The sequence below is a fragment of the Schistocerca cancellata genome, chromosome 6 (genome assembly GCF_023864275.1).
Source record: "Schistocerca cancellata isolate TAMUIC-IGC-003103 chromosome 6, iqSchCanc2.1, whole genome shotgun sequence".
NCBI classification, from domain to species: Eukaryota; Metazoa; Arthropoda; class Insecta; order Orthoptera; family Acrididae; genus Schistocerca; species Schistocerca cancellata.
The window spans coordinates 641,940,209-641,957,095 of NC_064631.1; the positions used below are offsets into that span (position 1 = coordinate 641,940,209).

A 16,887-nucleotide genomic window follows, 5' to 3' on the forward strand; every position below is an offset into this window, starting at 1 on the left:
CAGGAAAATTAAAGAGACCTTTGGAGAAAAGAGGACCACCTGTATTAATGTCAAGAGCTCAGATGGAGAACCAGTTCTAAGCAAAGAAGGGAAAGCAGAAAGGTGGAGGGAGTATGTAGAGGGTCTATACAAGGGCGATGTTCTTAAGGACAATATTATAGAAATGGAGGAGAATGTAGATGAAGATGAAATGGGAGTTATGATACTGTGTGAAGAGTTGACAGAGCACTGACAGACCTAAGCTGAGACAAGGCCCCAGGAGTAGACAACATTCCATTTGAGCTACTGATAGCCTTGGGAGAGCCAGCCCTGACAAAACTCTACCATCTGGTGAGCAAGATGTATAGGATAGGCGAAATACCCTCAGACTTAAAGAAGAATACAATAATTCCAATCCCAAAGAAAGGAGGTGTTGACAGGTGTGAAAATTAATAAGTCACAGCTGCAAAATACTAACACATATTCTTTACAGACGAATGGAAAAACTATTAGAAGCCAACTTCAGGGAGGATCAGTTTGGATTCTGTAGAAATGTTGGAACACGTGAGGCAATACTGACCCTATGATTTACATTAGAAGATAGATTAAGAAAAGGCAAACCTACGTTTCTAGCATTTGTAACCTTAGAGAAGGATTTTGACAAGGTTGAGTGGAATACTCTTTTTCAAATTCTGAAAGTGACAGGGATCAAATACAGGGAGTGAAATGCTATTTACAATTTGTACAGAAACTAGATGGCAGTTACAAGAGTTGAGGGACATGAAAGGGAAGCTGTGGTTGGGAAGGGAGTGAAACAGGGTTGTAGCCTGTCCCCGATGTTATTCAATCTGTGTATTGAACAAGCAGTAAAGGGAAAAAAATGGAGTAGGAATTAAAATCCAGGGAGAAGAAATAAAAGCTTTGATATTTGCTGATGATATTGTAATTCTGTCAGAGAAAGAAAAGGACCTGGAAGAGCAGTTGAACGGAATGGACAGTGTCTTGAAAGGAGGATACAAGATGAACATCGACAAAAGTAAAAGGAGTATAATGGAATGTAGTCTAATTAAATCAGACCGAGCAGGGTGGTGCAGTGGTTAGCACACTAGACTCTCATTTGGGAGGACGACGGTTCAAATCCGTCTCCGGCCATCCTGATTTAGGTTTTCTGTGATTTCCCTAAATCATTTCAGGCAAATGCTGGGATGGTTCCTTTGAAAGGGCATGGCCGATTTCCTTCCCAGTCCTTCCCTTATTGGAGCTTGTGCTCTGTCTCTAATGACCTCGTTGTCGATGGGACATTAAGCACTAATCTCCTCTTCCTGCGATAAAATCAGGTGATGCTGAGGGAATTTGATTAGGAAATGAGACACTTAAAGTAGTAGATGACTTGCTATTTGGGGAGCAAAATAACTGATGATGGTCAAAGTAGAGAGGATATGAAATGTAGACTGGGAATGGCAAGGAAAAAATTTTTGAAGAAGAGAAATTTTTTAACATCGAGTATAGGTTTAAGTGTCAGGAAGTCTTTTCTGAAAGTATTTGTATGGAGTGTAGCATGTATGGAAGCAAAATGTGGACAATAACTAGTTTAGACAAGAAGAGAATAGAAGCTTTCGAAATGTGGTGCTACAGAAAAATGCTGAAGATTAGATGGGTAGATCACATAAGTAATGAGGAGGTACTGAATAGAATTGGGGAGAAGAGGAATTTGTGGCACGACTTGACTAGAAGAAGGGATCGATTCGTAGGACATTTTCTGGGTCATCAAGGGTTCACCAATTTAGTATTGGAGGACAGCGTTGAGGGTAAAAATCGTAGAGGCAGACCAAGAGATGAATAAACTAAGCAGATTCAGAAGGATGTAAGTTGCAACAGCTTCTTGGAGATGAAGAAGCTTGTGCAGGATAGAGTTGCGTGGAGGGCTGCATCAGACCAGTCTCTGGACTGGAGACCACAACACACACACACACACACACACACACACACACACACACACACACACACACACACACAAATACCAACCAGCTGTCTACCAGGACGAATGCCCACTGCCAAACTGTAACAAAGTGCAAAGCAGAGCATCCTGTGGCACAGCTTGCAGCTGAACCATAACATCCTTGACTTCAGTGGCTTCTTCACTACTCATGTTGTCTGTATCCTCCCATGCACCACAAGCTTTTCTGAACTGCATGGATGGGAGATATCCCTACAACACTTTCTCCACTCACATAGTTATCGCGGCCTCAACCTATGGCAACATCCTGTTCCCACACCCCCACCCAGCAGTTCCCAACCCCTTCATCCTATGACTTCCTGCCCATTCTCATCTCCTGCACTGTTTGTTTGCCACCCTCTTCTAATGCACATACTCATCTTTCCCTGCTGCTCTCCTTTTTTGTTCTACACTCCTGGAAATGGAAAAAAGAACACATTGACACCGGTGTGTCAGACCCATCATACTTGCTCCGGACACTGCGAGAGGGCTGTACAAGCAATGATCACACGCACGGCACAGCGGACACACCAGGAACCGCGGTGTTGGCCATCGAATGGCGCTAGCTGCGCAGCATTTGTGCACCGCCGCCGTCAGTGTCAGCCAGTTTGCCGTGGCATACGGAGCTCCATCGCAGTCTTTAACACTGGTAGCATGCCGCGACAGCGTGGACGTGAACCGTATGTGCAGTTGACGGACTTTGAGCGAGGGCGTATAGTGGGCATGCGGGAGGCCGGGTGGACGTACCGCCGAATTGCTCAACACGTGGGGCGTGAGGTCTCCACAGTACATCGATGTTGTCGCCAGTGGTCGGCGGAAGGTGCACGTGCCCGTCGACCTGGGACCGGACCGCAGCGACGCACGGATGCACGCCAAGACCGTAGGATCCTACGCAGTGCCGTAGGGGACCGCACCGCCACTTCCCAGCAAATTAGGGACACTGTTGCTCCTGGGGTATCGGCGAGGACCATTCGCAACCGTCTCCATGAAGCTGGGCTACGGTTCTGCACACCGTTAGGCCGTCTTCTGCTCACGCCCCAACATCGTGCAGCCCGCCTCCAGTGGTGTCGCGACAGGCGTGAATGGAGGGACGAATGGAGACGTGTCGTCTTCAGCGATGAGAGTCGCTTCTGCCTTGGTGCCAATGATGGTCGTATGCGTGTTTGGCGCCGTGCAGGTGAGCGCCACAATCAGGACTGCATACGACCGAGGCACACAGGGCCAACACCCAGCATCATGGTGTGGGGAGCGATCTTCTACACTGGCCGTACACCACTGGTGATCGTCGAGGGGACACTGAATAGTGCACGGTACATCCAAACCGTCATCGAACCCATCGTTCTACCATTCCTAGACCGGCAAGGGAACTTGCTGTTCCAACAGGACAATGCACATCCGCATGTATCCCGTGCCACCCAACGTGCTCTAGAAGGTGTAAGTCAACTACCCTGGCCAGCAAGATCTCCGGATCTGTCCCCCATTGAGCATGTTTGGGACTGGATGAAGCGTCGTCTCACGCGGTCTGCACGTCCAGCACGAACGCTGGTCCAACTGAGGCACCAGGTGGAAATGGCATGGCAAGCCGCTCCACAGGACTACATCCAGCATCTCTACGATCGTCTCCATGGGAGAATAGCAGCCTGTATTGCTGCGAAAGGTGGATATACACTGTACTAGTGCCGACATTGTGCGTGCTCTGTTGCCTGTGTCTATGTGCCTGTGGTTCTGTCAGTGTGATCATGTGATGTATCTGACCCCAGGAATGTGTCAATAAAGTTTCCCCTTCCTGGGACAATGAATTCACGGTGTTCTTATTTCAATTTCCAGGAGTGTATTTTCCCCACCCCTCTAACCCGCAACCTCCCGAAGCAGTGCCTGTTGACAGTCTAGTCCCTGCACACTCCTCCCCTTCACTGCCCCTTCCAGATTGCTGCTACCACTCCATGTGATAGTTGCATTCTGGTCCAAGCTGCTGGAGTTGGTGGTCATGTGTGCATGACATGTGATTACTTGTGTGAAAGAATGGTGTGTATCTCTCTTTCTCTGATGAAAGCTATGACTGAAAGCTTATGTGTAAGTGTCTTTTAATTGTGCCTTTCTGAAACATTGCGTGTTATCTCTATGGTAAGATGTGATTTCCCTAAATCGCTCCAGGCAAATGCCAGGATGGTTCCTTTCAAAAGGGCACGGCCGACTTCCTTCCTCGTCCTTCCCTAATCTGATGAGACCGATGACCTCGTTGTCTGGTCTCCTTCCCCAAACCAACCAACCAATCTATGGTAAGTAGCAATCTATCTTTTCCTACATTGTTAATATTATTCCTACCTGGAGCTTCGATTTTTTGATTATATAGCTTTATTTTTTTGAGTTAATAATTAATACTTTATTACCTATCATAAGTATACTATGTGAGTAATACTCCTATGAAACTGAAGCCAGTGTTGTACTAATTAGCATATAAATGCCCAGTATGTAGCCATACTGACGAGCAATTTATGTAACCGAACTCTGTCCACAACATTCAGATAAAATTACGCAAATGATGTGCTGAACATGTAATTAACATTTTATTTTTATTGCTTGTTTTTGGACTTCATTCACCTTGCCTTGCTTATCCAGCTTAATGAGCTGTCTCCTGACATCATGCAAGGTGAGGGGATGAGTCACCCAGATTGTGCATTTTGTCTCCTGTTTGTAGCTTGATATTTACCTGTTTACAATGATTTTTTCAAATAATATAATTACTGATAAATTTAAAAAGTGAATCCCTGTACTGGAGCTTTACAGGAGCACTACTACTTGCCATGAAGCTACAATAATTTTTCAATCCTTAAATCTGCATATTCAGTATGACAAGTGGTGAATGAGATGTTCCTAACTTCTTGGATTTTCATTAGATGGGAGCTTGGTGGATACCTTTGCACCAGAACAAAACCTTAGAGAAAGGGACGAAGTCTACATGACTTTTTTTATCGTGATTGTATAGATCGCAGTTCAGCTGAAAGTGACTTTTGTCAGCAAATTAGGTTAAAATGTTATAATTACATTATAAGTGCAAGAAAATGTTAATTGTTCATTGTTTTGCAGAAGATGCATACCAACAACAAGCTGTAATTGATGGTGAAGCATCACAACTGGATATACTGGATACTGCGGGCCAGGTAATAGGATGTTTTTACTACTAGTGCCCTATTTTTTATGAGAGTTATCAGATGAAATATAATATTAGATAGAGATAACCCCTTTTGTTTCATGTTCCTTCAGACTGTATTGTTTCACTTTCATATAAGATCAAACAATAGAAAGTCCAGTACGGAATATTACAATATTATAAAAAGGATAGATTTCACTCACTATACAGCGGAGATGTTGAGTTGTAGACAGGCACAACAAAAAGATTACTAAAAAAGTAACCTTTCAGCCAGAAGACCTTCTGAAATAGACAACATACACACTAACACATTCATGTAAATGCAACTCGCACACATGACCATTGTCTCTGGCTACTGAGGCCAGAGCCCTTGGCAGCCAGAGATAGTGATCATGTGTTTGAGGGTTGCATTTGCATGAGTGTAAATGTGTGTGCGTGCATGCATGTGTGTGCATGTGGTTTTTTTTAAAAAAAAAAACAAGGACTTCTGGCTGAAAGCTTACATGTTCAGTAGTCTTTTTGTTGTGCCTGTCTGCGACTTTCATTTAAGATTTTAAGACAAGTTGTTCCATTTCATTCTTAGACTCTCACAATATTCCATTTGAATGATAGCCCATAAATCTATGTTTGTCTTTAAAAGTTGTCAAAGTATTTCAATGAGAAATCTGTTCCTTCACCAAAGAAGATGAAGTAAATATTCCCGAATTCCAATCAAGAGCAACTGCAAAGATGAGAAACATAGAAGTAGATATCCTCGGTCTAGCAAAGCAGCTTAAATCACTTAATAAAGGCAGTGCTTCTGGTCCAGATGGTATACCAATCAGGTTCCTTTCAGAGTATGCAGATGCAATAGCTTGCTTGTGACAAGCTCAGTGATGTTGCAGTCTCCATTACGCCTCATAAGATTCTCAATATGGTTCAGGGACATATTTTTCATCATGACCTGTTGTTGCAGTCTGACGACGAGCTTCGTGCAGATCTGTAACACCGCGGTGTCCATTTTGTATGACGTGTCTTCAGGGGACCTAAAGATAGTAGGGTCTCCACCAGCACCTTCATCTTGGCTTTCGAGGGAGACACCCTGCCCGAGAAGGTCAAAGTGATGATATATCAATGTGATGTTAAGCCTTACATCCCTCCTCCCATGCGCTGCTTTCAGTGGTGGAGGTTTGGGCATATGTCATCGAGATGTGACGCCAACCCTACCTGTCGGGATTGTGGACGTGCCTCCTACCCCAATGTCCCGTGTTTGCCGCCCCCGGTTTGTGTCAACTGCGGACAGAAACATTCACCGTGCTCGTCAGACTCAGCAGTTTATCAAAAAGAATGGAAGATTATGGAGTATAAGACCTTGGACAGGCTCACTTACACAGAGGCTAAACACAATTACGACAGACTTCACCCTGTGCACATTTCATCGACGTTTGCTGCAGCAGCTTCGATGTCACCATCCCTGGCGACGAGCCCACAAGCTCAGCCGCTTTTTGTGGGCCCTCCAGCCCAGCCATCTATTCCTGCCCCCCCCCCCCCCCCCCCCCGGTAGTTGGCGGAACACCCTCTTCCGTTGCTCCCCTATCAATATCGGGAGTAACAACCCCTCCTTCTTTGGGGACTTCAGTCCCAACCTCTGTGCTGGAGAAGTGCCCTCCTCCTCCTCTGGCTCTCCTCGCATGGAAGAGATCGCTTGATGCCCTCCCTTCCATGGTTACTGCCCCTCCAGATGTCAGCCAGTGGCTGAGAAAGCCACCTCCTGAGGCCTGTAGGGCTTCCAGGTCTTCCTCAGTCCATGAGACTGGGTTGTAAAAGCCCACCCAGCCTGGTAAACTGAAGGACAAACAGGACCCTACCAAAAAGAAAAAAAGAAAAAGGAGAAGGACATAGAGACAGAAAAGTTCACCCCTGCACCTGCAGATGATGTGGAGCATCTAGCGTCCCCTCAGGAGCTAGATGTTGCTCGACCCGCAGCTCCTCTGGAAGTTGATCAGGCTACTTTGCATTCGGTGGCGGCGAGTGCTTCTAAGGCATAACCTATCCCCCCCCCCCCCCCCTCCAGGTTCTTTCATGTCTTCAGTCAGATACCATTATCCTTCAATGGAATTGCCATGGTTTTTTCCACGAGCTTGCTGAGTTGAAACAGCTTTTGTGTCGCTTCCCTGCCACTTGTCTGGCCCTACAGGAAACCTGGTTTCCTGTTCAGTGGACCCCTTCCCTCTGTGGCTACCAGGGTTACTATAAGAATGGCGTAGAATACAACAGGGTGTCTGGCGATGTTTGTGTTTATGTTCTTGCCACAGTTCCTAGTGCCCCATTGCCACTTCACACAGCTCTCAAGGCTGTGGCTGTTAGAATCCAGGCAGGAATGGAGCTTACCATCTGTTCCCTCTACTTTCCCCGAGATGAGGTTGTCCCTCTTGCCGACCTAGCTGCCTTGTTTGCCCAGCTCCCCCCGCCATTCCTCCTTTTCAGGGACTTTAATGCACACCACCCTTAATGGGGTGGGGCCCAGATCTCGGGCCAGGGTAGGAATGTTGAAGCTCTCTTTGCACAGCAGGACATTTGCCTCCTTAACACTGGTGCTCCCACATATATTAGCTTGACTCATGGCACATACTCGGCCACTGACCTCTCTCTTAGTAGCCCAGGTCTTCTTCCATACCTCAGTTGGAGGGTCCACGACGACCTCTGTGGTAGCGACCACTTTCCTATCCTGGTTTTTCTTCTTCAATCCCAACCCCCTGACCAGCTGCCACGATGGTCTCTTCGTGGAGCTGATAGGGCAGCCTACACCTCAGCTACTATGGCCATTGCTCCGCTTCTTGTTGACATTGATTTGGCACTTGACGAGGTCACTATGGCCATTGTTTCTGCTGCCGAGACAACTGTCCCCTGCTCTTCAAGTACCCTAAGGAGTAAGTCAGTCGCTTGGTGGACACCAGAGATTGCAGAAGCTATCCGGGACCGCCGGCGAGCCCTGCAACGACACCGGCGTCATCCTTCCCTGGAGAATCTGGTTGCCTTTAAACAGCTGCGGGCCCAGGCTCAGCGGTTAATCCGGCGGAGCAAACAGGACTGCTGGCAACGATATGTTGCCACCATAGGTTCTCACACCTCCCCATCTCAGATGTGGTTGTGGGTTCGGCGCATTTTTGGCTTTCGCCCTCATGCATCTGTCCCTTGCCTTTCTCTTCAGGGTACACTTTGCACTGACCCAATTGCCGTTCTCTTTGGGGTACACTTTGTACTGACCCAATCACCAAACATCTGGCAGAGTACTTCGCTCGTATTTCTGTGACAGCAGGCTACAGCGCAGAATTCCGTGCCATTAAAGAGCAGGCTGAGCATACACAGTTGTTTCGCAAGCACCGTTGGGAACAATACAACGCCCTGTTTAGTGAATGGGAGTTCCAAAGTGCCCTTACAGCTTGCCCCGATACCTCTCCAGGTCCAGACCAAATTCATAACCAGTTTCTTAGTCATCTCTCGGCGCACTGTCAGGGTCAATTACTCACCCTGTTTAACCGCATCTGCATGGAGGGCATTTTCCCAACTCGTTGGCAGGATAGCGTTACCATCCTGGTGCTGAAACCTGGTGCAGATCCGCTGGTGATTGATAGCTATCACCCTATCAGCCTTACCAACGTTATGTGCAAACTCCTGGAATGGATGGTGAGTCAGCGGCTCATGTGGATCCTCGAAGCTCGGGGGCTCCTAGCCTAGCAACAGGGGGGCTTCCATCAGGGCTGCTCTGCGATCGACAATTTAGTCTCGCTAGAGTCGGCTATTCGTACAGCTTTTACTCGGCGAGAACATCTAGTTGCTGTTTTCTTTGATCTTCGGAAGGCGTACAATACCACCTGGTGCCATCATATCCTTTCTACGCTGCACGAATGGGGCTTACGGGGTCCACTTCAGATTTTTCTATGGAATTTCCTCTCCAATCGCTACTTTCAGGTTCGAGTTGGTGCGTATTTTAGCTCTGCTCATATTTAGGAGAACGGTGTCCCGCAGGGCTCAGTTCTCAGTGTTCCCTCTTTTTGGTGGCGATTAATGGTCTTGTGGCTGTGGTGGGCTCATTGGTCTGTTCCTCTCTATATGCTGATGACTTTGTCTTTATTACAGTTCCCCAAGCATCAGTGCCACTGAACGGCGGCTGCAGGGAGCTAACCGTAAGGCACATTTTTGGGCATCCAACCATGGTTTTCAGTTCTCAGCCTCCAAGACCTGATTGATGCATTTCTGTCGTCGTCGCACGGTCCACCTCCATCCAGAGCTCTACCTTGCCAATGAGCTCCTTTGTATTGAGGAGATGCATCACTTCCTTGGCATGCTGTTCGATGCTCAGCTCACTTGGACACCTCAACATCCTTCGCTGCCTCAGCCACACCGTTTGGGGGGTTGCACGAACAACTCTCCTACAGCTCTATAAGGCCTTAGTCCAGTCCCGTCTCGACTACGGGAACTTGGTGTACGACTCAGCAGCATCTTCAATGTTGCAGATCCTCGACCTGCTTCTCCATTGTGACGTAAGACTGGCGACAGGTGCCTTCCCACTAGTCTGGTGACTAGCCTTCTTGTAGAAGCTGGAATCCCTCCCCTACGATTCCACTGACAACAGTTGCTTGCATCTTACATCTCCCGCATCCATGCCTCGCCCAACCACCCAAACCGCAGGCTCCTTTTCCCATCTTCCGCAGTCCCCTCCCCACAATGGCGGCCTAGGTCGGGTCTCCCGATCACGGTCCGCGCTTGTTCCCTTCTCTCGTCACTTGAGTCCTTTCCACTTCCTCCATCCTTCCGGCCCTCTTCTTCTACCCCTCCTTGGTCCCTCCCTCGCTTGCGGCTTTGCTTGGATTTGTCCTGCGACTCAGTTCTCCATTCCACCTGCCAGTCTTCGTAACAATTCCTGGCTCTTCTTGCCTCGTTTTGCTATGCATATGTAGTCTACACTGATGGTTCTGTGGTCGATGGACGCACTGGGTTTGCTTTCATCCATGGTGACTACATTGAGCAGCATTCCCTGCCTTGCGGGAGCAGTGTTTTCACTGCGGAGCTGATTGTTCTTTATCGTGCATTCACACACCTTTCCTCCTGCCCTGGGGAGTCATTTGTCATATGCAGTGACTCCCTGAGTGGATTGCAAGCACTTGACCAGTGTTTTTCTCAGGACCCTTTGGCGCACGGTATTAAAGGTGCTGTTTTTGCTCTCGCCGATTGTGGTCGTTCAGCGACGTTTGTGTGGACTCCGGGCCACATAGGCATTCCAGGAAATGAACGTGTTGATCGGTTGGCCAAACAGACCACCACTTCCCCAGCCCTGGAGCTTGGTCTTGTGGAAAGAGATTTCCGGTCAGCCCTACATCGCAAGGTCCGCAATGTCTGGAATTCTGAATGGTCTGTCTTGAACACGCCAAATAAGCTCCACATGGTCAAGTCATCCACGGCCGTATGGAACTCATCCTTGAGGGGCACGCGTAGGGACTCAGTTGTTCTCTGCCGTCTCCGAATTGGACATACGCGGTTGACCCACAGCTATCTCCTTCGCCGTGAGAACCCACCCAAGTGTCGCTGTGATGCAGGGCTGACTGTGGTCCATCCTCTGATGGACTGCCCCCTTTTAGGCCCCTTGCGGCAGTCCTTTAATTTACCAGCTGCCCTTCCTTTAAGTCTAGGCGACGATGCCTCTATAGCTGACTCAGTTTTACGTTTTATCCGTTCAGCTGGGTTTTATCACTCACTCTAGTGTGGGCGCTCTCGCATGATTTCTCCAGCTACACCCGAGCCCGCATCTCGTGGTCGTGCGGTAGCGTTCTCGCTTCCCACGCCCGGGTTCCCGGGTTCGATTCCCGGCGGGGTCAGGGATTTTCTCTGCCTCGTGATGGCTGGTTGTTGTGTGATGTCCTTAGGTTAGTTAGGTTCAAGTAGTTCTAAGTTCTAGGGGACTGATGACCATAGATGTTAAGTCCCATAGTGCTCAGAGCCTCCAGCTACACCCACTCCAGTGCCTTTTAATTGTGACGTGGATACCAAAATAGTGTCTCTTATGGTAACAAGTTGTGTTGGTCCCTCTATCAATGCTTTCCAGCTGGAGGTTCTTCATTGGTAGTTGAGAGGTTGACGTTTTACCTTATCCATCAACCACTGTAATCTGTTTACTCTAGTCAACTATTTGCTCTGCTCCTTTTAAGTGTCCTCTGTTTTGTGTTACTGTGGTGTTCATTTTAGCTTTGTACCCCTTGGTGTTCCCTCCCTCTGGATGCAGAGGTTACACTTTTACTGTATAGGCCTTTTACAAGTATGTCTGTTTGGAACTGGGGGCTGATGGCCTCGATGTTTAGCCCCCATCAAACCCCAAAACCAACCAATCTTTATACTCATGAAGTAATGAGTGCTGTCGACAGGTAATGTCCAATTGACTCTGTATTTTTAGCTTTTCAGAAGGCTTTTGATACCGTTCCTCACAAGCGTCTTCTAACCAAACTGTGTGCCTATGTAATATCACCTCAGTTGTGCGACTGGATTCGTGATTTCCAATCACAAAAGTCACAGTTCATAGTAATAGATGAAAAGTCATTGAGTAAAACAGAAGTAATATCCAGCATTCCCCAAGGAAGTGTTATAGGCCCTCAATTGTTCCTGATCTATATTACCGACATAGGAGACAATCTGAGTAGCCTTCTTAGATTATTTGCAGATGATTCTGTCATTTACCACCTTGTAAAGTCATCAGATGACCAAAATGAATTGCAAAATGATTCATATAAGATATCTGTGTGATGTGAAAAGTGGCAATTGACCCTGAATAAAGAAAAGTGTGAAGTTAATCACATGAGTACTAAAAGAAATCTGCAAAATTTCGATTACACGATAAGTCACACATATCTGAAGGCTATAAATTCAACTGAATACTTAGGTATTACAATTACAAATTACATAATTTGGAATGATCACATAGAAAATGTTGTAGGTAGACAAACCAAAGACTGTGATTCATTGGCAGAACACTTTTAGAAGGTGCAACAGATCTACTAAAGAGACTGCTTGCACTACACTTGTCCACCCTATTCTGGAGTATTGCTGTGCGGTGTGGGATCCGTATTAGGTGGGACTGACGGATGATACTGATAAAGTTCAAAGAAGGGCAGCTCATTTTGTATTATCGCGATATAGGGGAGGTAGTGCCACAGACATGATACGTGAATTATAGTGACAATCATTAAGTGTTTTTCATTGTGACGGGATCTTCTCATGAAATTTCAATCGCCAGTTTTCTGCTCCAATTGCAAAAACATTCTGTTGGCACCCACCTACATAGGGAGAAATGATCATCATGATAAAATAAGAGAAATCAGGGCTTGCACAGAAAAATTTAAGTGCTCATTTTTCCCGCGCACCGTTAGAGAGTGGAACGGTAGAGAGATAGTTTGAAGATGGTTCATTGAACCCTCTGCCAGGCACTTGATTGCAAATAGCAGAGTAATCACATAGATGTAGACGTAGATGTAGATGTCGAATACTTTGTAGTCAATAATAATGGGTATAGTAACAGTTTATTAATTATTACTCATTCTTTACATCTGCATCTATAAGCAGTGCGGCCTCAGTTGCCTGAGACTGCAGCCGTGTGTGTGAGTTGCATTTGCATGGATGTGTGTCTGTGCCTGTTTGTCATCTAATTTTGATGAAGGCCATACTGGCTGGAACCTATATTTGTGACAGTTTTTTTGTTGTGCCTATCTGCGACTCGGCATCTCTGTTATATGGTGAGTGGCAGCTTTCCTTTTCACAATATTGTTACATTCCATCCCGGATTTTCTACTGTTTGATATACTCTGAAAATCGTGGTCAAGTGCACTGCACAATGCATTGTCAGTTGTGCCATATATTAAAGTTTTTCCACATTCCATTCACAGATGGAGCATGGAAAGAATGAGTTAAATAGTGTACCAAATTGATTTGAAATTACTTGGTAATAAATATGTGTTTCTTTAAAAAATGAAATATAATGCAATAACTCATGATTATAAAAGTGAAAATAAACCTATCAACCTCTAATAATAGTCTCATTTCTGTCTTATCCATGTTCTCAAACATTTTCGTATAGGTGGCTTACAACATAATATTGGACCATCTTTCTGACGATACATTTTAACCTCCAGAGAACACGATACATAATCTAAAAACTCGTTTCTGGTAGGAATAAACCAGGAAAATTACTCTGTTATTATCACCTGTTATCCTCTATTGTAATGTATATTTACTGGGCCATGCGAAATAGAAGTAAAATAACATATTCATTGATATGACAAGAACGATCATTCAAAGCAGAAAAGTCTAGTAAACATGGGCTCTAGAATGCATACCTTTAGAGCTGTGAGCACTTATTCAGTAGAAGAGATGCTTCCCAGTAGCAAAGAGAGACAATTGCTAATAGCTTTTAAGGAATGCACTTTAGAGCCCATGTTTACTGGAACCCCCTTTTTTCCCCATCACCTCAAAATATGGAAAGAAAGGAGGTTTCAATGGGAGAGATTTGGTTCACAGTACTGAAGAGGAAGACTTATTGTGCTACACTATGTGTGAGATGTAGGATGTATAACAACACGACCAGAGTCTGAGGAAGCACACTTTTTATTTTCACTGAAATGGTACAAGCATGATACACTTACACATTCAGAAGCCATTAATTCAACTGACAGTCAAAGACTGCTGGTCTCAGTCAAGTACCAGTGATATTTTTTCTTCTCCCAGAAGTCCTACAGAGGAGCACCGTGAGGGAAGGTGCATGGTGTGCAGAAATGACAAGACAACATAGTGAGATAGGTCATCCAGCTGCCATGTGGATGTGACAGGCATGTTTTCATCTGCTTTTGGGTTGACGTTGGGAAGTGATGTTCACCACATAGTGTACACATGATACTCACAAAGGCATGCTAGCATGCATTGGGGGCAGCTGAAGTGTAAGTGTGTGGCGGTGTCAGAGGTCAGAGACATGGCGGACAAATCACTAGTGCCAGATGGCACCAGTGATGATGCGTCATCTAGAGGATGGAGTCACGGGATGTGCTGGTGAGGACACAATCAGCTTAGAAGCGAGAGATGAAAACAGCAGTATTGACATCAGAAGTCTAGAACTGTCCAGTCTGGCAGTCTGATTGCTGCCCCCTTGAAAATGAAGTTGTTGTTGATCAACTTGATGTTAAGATCTTTGGGAAGGAAGTCGTGGGTATCAAGGTGCAACCCAAATGTTGGGAGTACATTGCTGATAGTGGGAGGGTTGTCTAATGGAGGAGTGGAGAGTGCTTGGCAGGGATCATAATCTGGTGAAGCTTCTTGCAGGGTCGACACCAGCTTAAGATGATTAACGGGCACTGTCATAGGTTTCCCATGTAACAATGTGTTGGAGGTATGGTTGTCCCCAGAGCATCTTGTGGGAACCCGAGTCTGGGGGTTGTGAGGCTGGTCATACTGTGCCATTGCATAACATTGTGAGCTCTCAGTTGTTTAGAGCCTTGTCGAGGAAAGCTTCAGTCACTAAGTACAGGAGAATGGGGTGTTATACAGAGCTTAGTGATGTGTTGCTTTAATCATGATACCAGGTCTGGCAGGTCTGGAGGCACAGTTGACAGTTGTCAGAAAACAAGTCCACAGGCAGTGATAGCACTTCACCATACAAAATTTCGGTGAGTGAGGCTCCGAGGTTGCATTTGTGGACCGTACACACTCCCAGAAGTACCCACAGTTATGCCTCTGCCCAGAGTCCACTGTGGCACACGACCCACGTTTGAGGTGCAGTGCCACCACTTGATGTGCCCATTGCTCTGTGGTTGATATACCTTAGTTCTAAATCAAAGGGTGCTGACCATGTTGCACAATTTGAGGAAGAGAGTGGATTAAAACTGCCAACGTCCATCGGTTGTAATAGACATGGGACAGCGAAAGTACAAAATCCACATATGAATAAAAGCTTTGGCAGCAGGCTTGGCCATTACGTCCTTGAGTGGTGTGGCTTCCATCCATTGTGTGAAGCAATTGATCACCAACAGGATGTACCAGTAGCCATCGGTGATGGGTAGCAGTCCACTAGTTCAACAAGTGGATGTTAAAAATGTCCTTCTGGGACTTCAGCATTACCCATGGACAGTTGAACATGGCTTGAAACTTTACTCTTTTGGCACAGAATGCATGCATGATTCTGAAGCTTACAATCTTTTTTCACATTACACCATACAATATGGCATAGTTGGATGTGTGCCAGGGTATGGCAAGTTAAATAACTGATCAAAGATGATGCTGTGGAATGGTTGGGGATCAAGAGGGTGTGACTGTTTTTGTGAAATGTTTCATAGGGTTGTGGAGGGGTTTTGAAGAACAACTTGTAACTGATCGTCTTGCTGTTGTGCTTCATTAACTATTTGTTGTGGAATTGGAATGATATGGCATTGATGCTGTATAAATTATCTGCCACAACATTTTACTCACCTTTCAGGTGATGGACATTAGTGGTGAACTGTGCAACATAATCTAAGTGCCGAAGATGTTGGAGCAAGTGTCCTGGGGCAGGTTTCAGATAATCAGTGAGTGGATGGTGATCCATAAAAATAATTGGAGGACATTTTTTGATGTCTTGCAGGAGGTAATGCACTGCTTCATAAAGTGCTAGTAGCTGTCGATCATATGCAGACCACTTGCGTTGCGAAGGTAAGAGCTTGCACAGAAAAAATAGTGCCTGTTGAATACCCCCTACCTTTTGTTGTAGGGCAGCACCAATAAGTCACATCTGCAGTTATGATCAGTCAGGGAGAAGGTGCTCCTAAGTGATGGCTCAGCTGAAACAATCTTTATATGCAGGGAAGAGCATGGAGAGACTTTAGAGGGGGTGGGGGGAGCAGGAAATGCAATACTGACCTTTGTGTCAGGATATGAAGACAGTGCTGTAAGTGTATCCACAGATGACAGAAGAGTTTGTGTTGAATTGATGCAGAGAGGCTGAGGGGACGTCACATGAGGGTTGAGGTGGTCAATGTAGCTGATCGAGGTGGCGCCACGCCATGTGGAGTTCTTAAACAACTTCATAAAATTCTGCACTGGATTGCATCGTTGTAATTTTGCAGGTCTCTCTCTCTCTCTCTCTCTCTCTCTCTCTCTCTCTCTGTGTGTGTGTGTGTGTGTGTGTGTGTGTGTGTGTGTGTGTGTGTGTTGAAATAGAGCTATTATATTTGCTGAACATGATCAGTGGTGTGAAGGCAGTCTTGGAAGGTACCGATGGCTGCTGAGCATTACCTTGATTTGCAGAAGCTGCTACGTGAATTGGGCAGTACTGTTGTGCTGTGCTGCTAAGGCAGTGTGGCCAGAAACGCCTGTGGCAGGGCCTAATGCTTCAGTCACCTGCATGACCTTTCAGCATCTTTCACATCCAGTTCTCCAAGAGTTACCAGATGCTACCATCTTTTATGCTGATGGCCTTAAAACTGTGCATCACGGTGAATATGCTTTTACATTTCCTGCCAGCATGGAATGCCATTCACTGTCTGGAACATTTGGCAGAGCTGACAGCCATTAGCAGAACCCTTCATTTTATTAAAGGGGCCTCACATGACATATTAAAAAAAAATGCTGTGACTTACCACACAATGGGAAAGCGCTGGTAGATACACACACAAAAACACACACACACAAATATCAGGCTTTCACAACCCACAGTTGCTTCATCAGGAAAGAATGAAGGAGAGGGAAAGACAAAAGGATGTGGGTTTTAAGGGAA

At 46.0% G+C, this 16,887-nt stretch overlaps 1 protein-coding gene across 1 annotated transcript in view; it reads left to right on the top strand.

Annotated features, from left to right (window-relative positions):
* The window catches only part of LOC126088503 (GTP-binding protein Rit2), a 98,867-nt gene that overhangs the window by 14,971 nt on the left and 67,009 nt on the right, over positions 1-16,887 (top strand). Inside the window, exon 3 of the mRNA XM_049906646.1 lies at positions 5,063-5,136. Within this exon, the coding sequence (XP_049762603.1) occupies positions 5,063-5,136 (74 nt within the window). The remainder of the gene's footprint in view (positions 1-5,062; positions 5,137-16,887) is intronic.